The 12915-nt window shown below is 28.4% G+C and overlaps 1 protein-coding gene across 4 annotated transcripts in view; it reads left to right on the forward strand.

The window, feature by feature from the left end:
• The window catches only part of LOC132926305 (papilin), a 48812-nt gene that overhangs the window by 4090 nt on the left and 31807 nt on the right, over positions 1 to 12915 (forward strand). For all 4 annotated transcript variants that reach the window (XM_060990649.1, XM_060990652.1, XM_060990650.1 and 1 more), the window contains exon 2: positions 12818 to 12878. In XM_060990649.1, the coding sequence (XP_060846632.1) occupies positions 12818 to 12878 (61 nt within the window). The remainder of the gene's footprint in view (positions 1 to 12817; positions 12879 to 12915) is intronic.

Consider the following 12915-nt stretch of genomic DNA (forward strand, 5'->3'; position numbering starts at 1 on the left):
TCAGCACTTGCCTCTACTTTTATTGTAATCTAATCTTTAAAATCTTATTTCTAGTTAGATTATAATGGCTAAACACGAGAAAAAGCAATCCGTTTGCTTCTTAATGTCGCTTGTCATAAAAAAAGAACAGTTACGTTTAACACATATTTCAATTTTAACAATAATAATTAGATTGTATTAAATAATAAATATTATATCTTAAATAGAAACTACAGTAAAATAAATGGCAATTATTATAATTATGATTTTTTTTTTGTACGATCATATTCAGTTTCATTTACTCAATAAATGCGTAATCTTATATGAATAATAAGAAATATAAGATTTGCACCGATGCTTGTAATATTATATTATTGTTGTTAATGCAATTGATGCTATAACTCGGGTACTTATAGATAATTGAATGGATTAAAACATGTTTGCGTGTGTCTTAAATTATAACAATTTCAACAAATAATTAAAATTCTACAAGAATGTTTTAAATCGGTTCACAATGATTGTAAATATGATATTTTTAATTCTAAATCATGTATGTCAATCGAATCAATTTACGTTGTATGTTTATTACGATTAAATTAAGACAAGTACTTATACATTAATTATACACTATTACGTTTTGGTCATTTTATCTTATAAATACCTGTGACTCAAATAGAAATTAAAGTGTTGAAATATATTTTAAAACACGCACAAATAACTACGCAAATGTTAAAGTTCACGTGGTTTTATAAACTATTTTTTTCATATTAAAATCGAGTAAGGGTCATTTAATGTATGAACAAAAAAAAAAAATATATAAACAAAATAATATAAGACTCGTGAACGAACACGATCAAATCTATATAGGTAGGCATACCTATAATAATATTATTAGATGTTTTCTTGGATATCGGTTTTGTGGGAAAAATATAATCGAAAATAACAGTGATAGGTGTCTGTCAAAAAAAAAAAAATAAAAGTACAAGCCTAGTATCGTGCCCATGGGTTTACGCTATAACCACTTATATATTTACGGTAAAGATATTGTTTTAAACAATGCACATTTCGAGTAACGGAACGTAGTATAACATTATTATGTAATACGGCACTACATACGAGTGCATCCCCGGGCGCATTTCTCCGTCTTTTTTTAGCGCCAAAACCACCGTCGCCGATTAAGAATATCCAGGATACGGTTTTTTTTGCCCGTTGAAAATGTATATTTATGTGTATCGATCGGATCGACGTTTTTACGCCCACGGGCGAACGGCCAAAATTGCCGTGTGCATATAATTATATTGACTCGGTAATGTCCCGCAACATTATTATACATATATATTGTGTGTACAACGTTTGTGCTGGTGCGGTGACGGTTTTGCTATTAGTAGGTACCTACTTATAATTAGCGTTGTCCAGCGATTTTTATCAATCCCCTTAGCCAACTGCGGTTTAAAAAGAGGCATATATAAACAAAACGGAAATAATCGCGCGGCGATGAAGGAGGCAAAGGGCCGGGGCATCTGGTGTACGAGGAGGTACTTATTGGCGATATAACGACCACTGGAAAAACAATCGAAACACCGTTGTATATACACGCGCTCATCGATTATTTATAAAATAATTTGTTGTATAATTACTTTTTTTTTTTAAATAAATAAATATCTTCTAGGTCTGTTTATTGTCCGAAGGCGTAATAGATATTTTTACCCAAATTCCAGAATCTATAGCCAAAAATTCAAAAATTAGATCAAAATTAATTCCGCACAAAGTTTAGATTATCTGACCTCAATTACAAAAAGAACAGCGTAATCAGGTCTAAAATAGCTATATTTATGTTTTACACGCGAATTTCCGGTAAAATAATATCAAAGTCTCGAACTAGAGTTTTTAAATAGACCGTTTTTTATTTATTTAGTTTAATAATATAAACCAGACCAAGAATTTTAAACAATTTAAAATATATTTTGAAGTCTTACATATTGAAATCTACAAAATTATGCGAATAAATAAATATAATTATTATTCCGTTATTGTTTTAAAACACTTTTAGAAATTAAAAAAGTACGTATGCATTTCAATTTTTTTTTAAAATTAATCTTTGTATAATATAATAATGTATATAATATGAAATATCACGTCAATACGTTGCATTGTTAAAAAATACATATATATTTTTAATAATTCGCTTGGTTTAATTTTAATAAATATTCCATACATTGGATAGCTGTACCGGCATGAATGTAGAAAAAATGAATTAAAAATGTTTATTTTATTGTTATAATTTGACGTTATGTGCGTGTGTGTTTCATATATTGATTGTTATATAAATGTATTATAATAGTGAATATAGATTTGTATTCAATACTTGATACATTTCTAATTTTTTATTGATGATGACTGTTTTAAAAAACAACCAAGTACTATTGTAAATGCGAGGGATATGATGGACCTTCCTCGAAATCTGGAGTGGTATAAAAATGCAACAATACACCCGGATCACTTTAATATTTACCGATGAATCGAATCAGAATAATAGCACCATGTCTGAGACAGGTCTGTTTTACCCTTCACCATTATTGAAATCTTTTGACATCTGGCGGGTTTAAGTTGTCCGATTTCTGAGATTTCAACCAAACTGCTCAGAAATGATTTAACGATACAAAATGTTCCTTCGGTGGAATGTTTGTCATCGCGGTTTCCTGTTTTATTTACGACACGATAATTCATTTGTAACTTGTTAGTGCCCATTTAAAAACTCGTCATAAAATATATTAATATGTTTAATAAGTTTGATACCAGAATACATTATGCAATGCGATTGTACATAATATAATATTATTTGATAATACCGAAAGTTATTTAAATTAAGTCACCTAAATAACCGCAAATACCTAGGTATACTGAAATTAAACCGATTTATATTTTGTAAGTTTGTAGAATAGAAAACATTTGATTTAAGTTTTTAAATAAATTATGACCTTTGAATCTTAAATATATGTGTAATAAGTAAATTTTCGACTCTTTAAACTGTAATGATAATTTTGAAATTAAATTAATTTATGTTTTGATCATTATAATAATAACAAATCTTATGTCTGTACTGCTGAACAATGGAATTAATATTAATATTGTTATACCTAATTATTTTTAATGGAATCGTACTACTATTCGTGTGTTCCGTTGCGATTCAAAACTGGCATTTATATGTAAATTAAATGGCTTGTCAGTGACTATTTCTCAGTTACTATTATTGCCCAGAGACGTCCTAATGAGCTACCGCCGTAAAAAAAAATAAAAAAAATAACATCCATAATATTTTATCGTAACCGAGTGATGCGGAGATGAAACTACTGTTTTTCTCCGGTCAGGCTATTAATGTGCGTTTAACTGCGGTGACCATTCGTTTCATAAAATTCAATAGGAACTCGATCATAATATCCTGTACGTGAATACAAATAGAGTCGTTGTAGGGAAAAAAATCTAGTCACGATGATTAGTATTTTTAAGAAATTAAAACGGATTTCATTATGAAAACCACTTTTTTATTTATCTAACATACGTACAAATCAAATGGACGAAAATACATTCGTATTACGACAAACGACGTACTATTGAATACCGTAGTTTGAGGGGCTGAAATATATCATATTATTATTGTACTTAGTATTTCCTGGGGACTATCTCGTTTACGATTAAAGGAAACCAAAACCATAATGTATTTAATGAATTATCTTTAAAATTTATCGGGCACAAATACATTTTTTGTCAGCAAAGCAGTTTTTACCTCATATGCGTTCGAGTATAATCTTTTTTGACTCCTTAAGTATAGAGGTAGTATATACTTTGTTCTTATTTTACGTTCGTTAGGATTACATACTAGTTATATGCATTATACAGCTATATGGGTTTATGAATTGAAAAAAAAAACATTCAACATGGTAATCATTTTAAGGAGCCGGTTTCAGCCATAGGATAATGTACCTGTCTACGCACCCCATCCCCATTGTAACTATATACTTGGTTATAAAAGAAGCGGTGCCAATAAAATGGTATCACATTACCCGTTCTCTGATATTTTAATGATTGGTCTCGTGCACGTCTGTCTGCCAACCCTGCTCGTTTATATTGTTGTGGTTAATATTATTATCATGACTAAATGTAAATAGCTCCTCTACACGAGAATTATTAAAAATTATGTAGTGTCTAGGTACCTCCGTCTCGTCGTTGTTTCTGACGATACACGAAAATATTTGACTTTGGAGTAATCACATGTTATTTTTCATAAGCTATACACCCAACGCACATGACCATCCCAGACTGTATAATTTGAATGAAACATTATGTTTTTGTTAGAGATTTAATTTTTATTTGATTTTTGTGATATATAGTGGACAATTATCCAATTTGAATAACTCGACTTTTATAAACACACTTGCACACGTTTGACTTAGGACTAAGACATATGTGCGTGTAATGCTACTTATATTCTGGAACGTCCCTATAGCTATTGCGCGTAACGTACAGCTATTTATTGTATTCATAGAAATGGAGTATGAGAATATTTTAAGTAGGGTCGACGTTATTTTAAGAGGCCGTGTATGGTAAAAACAAAATGTTTAGTACAAAAAAAAATAAAATAAACGTCATAGAGTCGTAACCGTATAATATAACAAATTTTTGACATTTATTTTTACATATAAAATCGACTCAACACGACATATGTTGATGTATACAGTTTATAATATTATCGTTGTTAATTCATTATTTATAGCTTATAAGGCTTGGTTAAACTAACTTATTAAACCAACATTGACATTATTATTTACTAAGAAAACACACATTTAGCTATTTGGCCAATGTGATCTTTAAATTTCCATATATTCACATTATTAAACTGTAGTCGTTAATGTCACATATTTTATTCTTTGTAACTATTCGTACCCAAATCAACTTACCCCACTTGTTCAGAAAAATCCCCATATATTTCTAAGAAACACGCGACATACGTATAAACGTGTGAGAAGTGTGTTTTCAACAGTAGCCTTCGTGGGTGGTTTAAAACTAGCAACTGCTAGTGCAGTAAAACGATTTTAAGGGTTGGATCGATGAATGACATTCACGTGGCCTTATTTCTTGTTTATTGAATCAAAAGAACACATTTATGTCATCGAAATGCAATATATAATATCACGCGTACTTAATTTAATATTGAAAAAGATTTCTAAGTATTCTTGTGATATCCGATTGAACTTTTTCAACCAATAATAATAATTACATAGTTTTCTGTGTACGAAAAACGGTTTGAATTACTATAACTGTACAGTGCTTACCGTGAATTTAAAATCAAAACTGTACGTTTGGACATTATTGAATGCTTTATATTATATTCCTCATGCGTACAATTTTTATTACATTGTCGATCACCAGTAAAAATATTTTTTTAGACGAACCTTTCTAAAACAAACAAAAAACTTAAGGCTCATAAAATATTTATAACCAAAATAATAAAATGTATTATAGCATAAACATTAATACCTGAGCAAAAAACCATTAGTAATAAATACGTAATATTACGAGACCGAGTGAAAATAATACGATGAGAGATTTTCTTCGTTTTAGAGTACCCATATTTAATTTTTACTCTTTGGAAGACTAATTATTTTTAGAACTTTAAATAATATATATATCAAAGAATAAATTAGTATGGATTAATTTTGACTGTTAGTGTTATTATAATATAAAACGTCTTCCTTATTAAGTTTCTTTTAATGACGATGGCGATATATTTTTGACGTAGTCTTAGCCTCAGACACTGTTATAAATACATAATATAAAAAGTTTATCGTCACATTTATAGATGCACTCACGGATGTTAAACCGGAGGTATCACGTAAATTATCTTTCTAAATTTAAAATCAGATTAAAATAAGGAATATGGGGTTGACGAATGAATCTTAAAAACAGACGTTTAATATGCCGTCCGCCGTGAAACAATAATGTCAAACCGCATGAAAAAAGGGGAAAGGATTAGACCGCACGTGTATGTAGACTACGAATACCCATTGTACATTATAAATAGTAATTAAAAACTTCAGATAAAGTTCAACAGGACAACGTACCTTCCTCCTGTGCAATCTAATTTTATAGCAATAAAATGAGTAGGAAAAAAACGTGATCATAATGTCTGGAGAGTATTAGTTCTACAAAGCAATCAGTTACGGTACAGTGCGGTGTTTAAAATATATTTATCCCGCGTGCTGTTCTTCTGGATGGAATGCGTGCATTTTTTTACTGGTCATTAAAATGTGCACTATAATACACATTCAACAAAACTAGAACCACAGCGTACAAAATGATAGCCACTATGTAACCATGGTCGTTATTAATTATTATTATTGTCGTCATATAGGGAAGATAAATGCTGAAATTAATAGGCATGTACAATTTTCAATTACCCATATAACACCAAGGCACTTACATAATACTATAATGTAAAAATGTGTCAATGTTACATAAACGGTTATTGTAATAAAAATATAAAAATATATTTTCGAAATCGTAGTCAAGCGTCGGTGTTAAATTACATTTTTAGACTTAGTCGTAGGCACCTATAATGTACCTATCTATATTTAATGAAAACTAAGTAAATAATATCAATTTGATATTAAATTATAATTTTAAAAAATAAAAATAAAATAATACGCCGTTTATAAAATTAAAATTAAAATGTATTATACGATGTTATTGAATCAGGTAGGGTATTACTATAATATGTATAGACGTATAGTGTCTAGTTTGAAAATAATTGATATTGTTTTTATACAAATTTGTTTTAAAATAGTTTCAAAAGTTAAAATGAAAAACAATAGTAAATAACATTTTTTCAATACTTTTGAATAATATGATATTTATAATATACATTATGTAGTACCTATTTCAATATTTGTTATTTCAAATAACTTACAATCATCGTGACAAATTACGTTTCTGTAGTACTTGTATATAAGTATTTTGGGTATACGAACACATCGTTTTGAAAAAGAAAACATTAGTTTAACGTAGTTGAAGTGATATACTTGAATTTATTTGTACGGAATTAAAAATAATATGTTTTAGATATAGCGTTTTATGGTCAATAAAAACAGTAAATTATACATGCATGTTAAATTCGATTTAGGGGTTTGTAATTCGTTTTCATTTAATGTTTTTTAATGTGATGCATTGAAAAAACTACATTTCCATGATCATATTATTTACATCAAATACCCATAACAGTACAATTAATAACACAATCACATAAATATTAGGTATATCATGTACTCGTATATATGATAAACAATACACTTTAAAAACCTTAAATGCGCCTTTTTATGTTTGGTAATAATTTAACTGACCTGGGACAAGAATACAAGATAATGTATATTATACGAGTTAGTTAAAATACATTTTGTATGACTGTTTTTGGTAGTGTTTAATAATGTGTTATAATATTTGTCATTGGAACATTGAAACTCTTTTATAAATTATATTAGGTATTTAATCAAATGTGTGTTTCTTTGTTACTTATCCTAACCAATATATTATACCTATACCTATTTTGTTTATTTTATAACCTTAATTTCCTTTTCACAAAATTACACCATTTAAGTCAATAGTTATAGTAACTATTTATTTTTATTTTATTCATTAATTATCCATTATAAAAAACAATATTATAATAATTATTATTATTTCTGTAGGTAATAATAATATAATATGTATGCACTTAAGAATTGATTATTTTTATCTATATATCTGATGTTAGTTGGTAAGCGCATAACTTGAAAATGGATTTGGCTTGTTTTTTTTAATATTCGTAATAGTCTGAATAATGTTTTTATCGAAAGAAAAATTAGAAAAGTTATCCGAAAAATTGAAAAATTTCGGAAAAACTGAAAGTGCTTTTTTGATGGGATTTTTCAGATTTTTGTTTAAACTCACAACCATATTATTATGCGTGTATTTTTGTATTTTTATATACCCATAGTGTCATAGAGTACTCATGACAATAATACTCTGAAACACTCTTAAAAAAAAGTTTTCTGGTCAGCTAGTAGTTGTTATAAATGTAAAATTTTATATTTTTTTTGTACAGTTATTATAATTTTATAATCAGTCGATTTTCTAGTTTAAAATACTTCAAATACTTCTACTTAGGTTTTCAATATTATTAACTACGAACTGTGTATAATATTCTATATAGCTGACGCTTGTCTACAAATCAGATATAACGTATTTAATAAATTAAGTCATGCGGGATAGTATTATAATATAAAGAGCATTTATAATATAATATACATATACCCAGTAATATAATATATTTGATCCTTTTGATGTGGAGTAAAGCTGCAGTATATAATACCTATACATTATGATTTGATATGCAGTAAACTGACAGACTTCTACATAAATATATCAGATAATATTATTATACCGTGGTGACGGCTTGGTGTTGATGATGGCAGTGGCAGTGGTAGTGGTAACCACAGGACGATTAATAACGTGAAGAACCAGCACCGAAATATTATTGTCTGAGTTATTATTACATCCGAAGTCGCGTTCAAGTCTCCTGCGCGCGGGTGGTCCCCTCCATATATATATATACACACACACACACACACACGATATATGCTTATATCTATACCTATAGCACACAAAACACAAAACATCACGCGGACGGTCACTTTAAGCTCTCTTCCGTCAATGACTTTCACAATTCATCGGGCCGTGGACTTATCGCCGGTGTTCATCGGGGAAAAAAACAAAACAGGGTCTGTTCAATAATAGCCATCATTGTTATTGTTACGTGCGCGGGCTGCCCGACCGCGTATTCAGCCAGTGTTTATATTTCGGTTGTTTTGGATTACTACTTCATAATAGACTGATTATTCGCGTTATATACGTGTAAAAACACTAATTTAAAGGCGAGATAATGGAAACAGCGGGTCGTCGCGCACCTCGTTAAAATAAAATAAAATCCATCCATTCAATATATAATAATAATATGATTACAGAACCCCTGTCTCTCGACTTCTTTATCTTGCATTCCGCGTTATGCCATCGGGTTACAATAAAAACGTCCGAGTTGTAAATAACATTTTAACCGAATTCGAAATGTAAACATGTTGTATGCACGAGGGGCAACGATTATTATTAATCGTTCGTTCTCCGTCTTGCGCGCATACAGCGGGATTGCTCATCTAAAGGTATATGAGATAATACATCGAAATCGGTCTCCCGCCGGTAATCGAAAACATGAACTAGGGACACGTGGAGATAATAATTTTTTTTTCTTCAAATAAAGTAAGTAAGTACTGCGAGACGCGAGTTGTGAATGACGAGACGTGTCCAATAATGACGGTCGTCATAAAAACCGTTTATCACAACGTAGGTATAATATCCATCGCGTGTTTATAGTCATGTACAAACACGGTAAACAAATTGTAAGATCACAGACAGTAATCTCCACTATAAATCTCACGGCAATAATTTAAATAGATTAATTTCTGTCTGTATAATGTATGTATAGATACGTTTATGCTTATTAGGTGCAAAAAGATTTTAAGACTTGAAATTATAACCGGCGATCAATACTGATAATTAATATCTTGTGATTAAACTTCTCCAATCTAGAATAGAAATTTCAAAAAATTAATTCGCATCAATTAAAATGTACAATGCCAATAAATATTCCTGTAGCCGAAACGATGATGTGGCTTAATCGATTTTTTAATGTTAAAATGAAATGCCATTTTGATTTAAATTTTAATATTTCCAATTTCATACATGTGTTAGGACACAATATTGTTGTATAATAACACAATATTATAAGGTAACGTTGTTTTTTCTTTACAACAATTATCTCCAAGCCCATAGCAATTTGTCTGGAAAAGGGATAATAATATATATAGGTACCTACAGTGTTATACGGTATCATTGTTTTCCATTATCCTGCCCCCTTTCGGTCAACGTTGTCGGTTACTTTTGATGCCTTCTTTACGTCTACCGGTCCACAATAATCGGTCGGAGGAATGCGTGTCCCTTGATATTCGATTAAATCGTTAAAACTGTTCTCCTACTACCTAATTTTTTTTCCTCTTTTATTTTTCGGTTAGTTATTTTTTCTACACTCATTCCGATTACATTAAGATTTATTTGTCTGCTCATCTGTCAACGCGTATCTAACTACGTTATTTTAACACCTCTACGGAGATACTAAGCGTCTCCGAAAAATGGTTAAAAAATCATGTTGAAAATTTCTTGGGAACTTTTATTCAAAAAAAAAAAAAAAAAATACGAGAACTTAAACGGAATCAATTTCATAACAATTTTAATTTATCATTCATATTATTAAATAATTGAAATATTATAATAAATGTATACAAAATATGTATTATATTGTATGTAAATATTTACACTTCAGTGATATTTTCAGAATAACACTTAATATATTGTTTACATTCAAATAATATTAAATAAAAAAGAAAATAATCTATACTATATTATTATATTGAAGTAATTGATTTGTTTATGTTCAAAAAATTATTAAACGACGATTTTATACTGGTATAATAGTATTAAAGTATAATGTAGGTATTTAAATGTTTTAATAATAATTTGTTTATTCAAGCTGTTTATATTACCAATAAATAAGAAAATAAATAATTATTGTTTTAAAACAATAATAATGATTACAATTTAAAATTTATTTATTTATTTTTTTTGTGAATACCAGTGTTCTCACTTTATCCTTACCCCATTAATGTTGAAATATTCCTTTATTGACACGCGGCACTTGTTTTGAATTAATTTATAATGAATTAATAACAGTTCAGCTGTTTAATACTATCTTGAGTAAAATTAAATATTGAGTATTGATATTTTTTAATAATAATAAGTTTATAAAAACGGCATCTTGATTTTTTGAAAATCTAATATTTTTAGTATCTACATTTATTTGTTATATTGTTTGCTCATAAAAAATATACATTATTAGGATATTAAATACATTCAGATTATTAAAATTATAATTTTATCATAATATATAATAATATAAATCGAGAAAAAATGTGCTTCTACTTATATACCAAGTTCTACATCTGTTTTTAATTGTAGAATTGTTATGCTTTTTCATCCGGTTTCATCCGGATACTCTATAATATATCGTATTTATAGATAAATCACGAAAGTTTTTTTTAAATATTTAAACATGTTATACCATAACAGTTTTAAATTTTAACATATCCGTTTTAAATTTAGAATTAAATTACCATTTATAATTGTCAGAAATTCAGGATGTTTGAAAAAAACGTACAACATACCTTTACTGCAGTATTTCAATGTTTTATTGAAATCCATATTATGTTTTCTCCATAAACTTATATTTAATAATAAAATCCATAAAAAAAAAAAAAATTGGAATATATATTAAAATATAATTTTTTTTTAATTTTTTGTCCTTACCATTCGAAAATGTTTGTGTCACGGTAGCCATAGCCCATAATTCATAACTATAACGTATAAATAAGTTATATTATGTGATGACGACATAAAACATAATTCATAACTTAATCGTATCGTTAGATTAGGACATGCATTAATGCATTATACATATTAATTTATAGAAATTATTGTTCAAACAATTTCCAATTATTATATTTGTTGACAATCATGCATTGTAAAGAAAGTGGGTGTCTCGTTCAATTTATATAATGTAATGATTGTAACGAATATTAAATACAATTTCTTACAATAATATGCTGTTCATTGTGGTGAAAATTATAAACGGTATGATATGTTGCTAAAGAAAATAGTTTATGAATATTTGAAATTTAGTAATGGAACATAAATTAAATTGGAATATTAACACACATTATATCTAATAACATTTACTGTCCGTGAAACGTTTACCGTTTTATAGGTACGATGATGATTGTGATTTTTGCAATTTATCTTGTCATTATGCACATAATATGGAATATATTAACACTTAATACATCATTATTCTGAGCATTAAATTATGGTTAAATATAACTAACTATACTGCTGAAAAAAATTAACATAATATTATTATTTTCACATTTCTTTATAATAACGCAAAAATGATTAATTAACAATATTATTATAAAAAAAGATTAGAATTTGTATGGCAGGCAAAGACAATCGGGATTGTTTGCAACTGTCGATTGGTTTTTGTTTGTTTTCGAGTCCTATTGCTCAAAATGATGAGATACAATAATTGTTTTGTATATTTTGTCATTGCACGTGTTTTATTAAAAGTCTGAGAGTGCAAAATGGCCTATCAATTATTATATTTTAAATCTGTTTGTAATAATTTCGACGTGTGAGGTTTACCACACAGTGAGACGGGTACTGATGTATAATAATTGCTGCCGCTTCATTTTTTTTTTTTAACTCGGCACGAAAAATATAATTAATGTTATTGTAACATCTAAATGATTATACGAACGAGTATCGTATCGTATGTAAATGAATATTATAGCCCATAGGTACCTGCCTACAATATTGGTTTTCAATTTAAATCACCCGAGCACGTTTTAAAGAGTAATACGATCATTTTTCCATTATATAATATGACTCGATAAATAATAGTCAATCATTATGAATATTGTGAATTGTTCGGGAACAAAACAAAAACAAATGCAGTAAACAATTATATATACAGCGCAACGAGACGGTACGAGTTACGTACCTACACACGAAATAAAATGAAAAAAAAATCATTTGTAATAATATTATATATATTATTGTTGTTAAAACTTTTTTTGTTTGTTCCCAGGTATCTGGCACTGTTGATACTAATTATATCATTTAACATCTCCGTATCATCGAGCAGACAGGTAAGCTTTTTATCGCTACAAATTACATTGACGCTTT

Source organism: Rhopalosiphum padi, chromosome 3 (genome assembly GCF_020882245.1).
Source record: "Rhopalosiphum padi isolate XX-2018 chromosome 3, ASM2088224v1, whole genome shotgun sequence".
NCBI classification, from domain to species: Eukaryota; Metazoa; Arthropoda; class Insecta; order Hemiptera; family Aphididae; genus Rhopalosiphum; species Rhopalosiphum padi.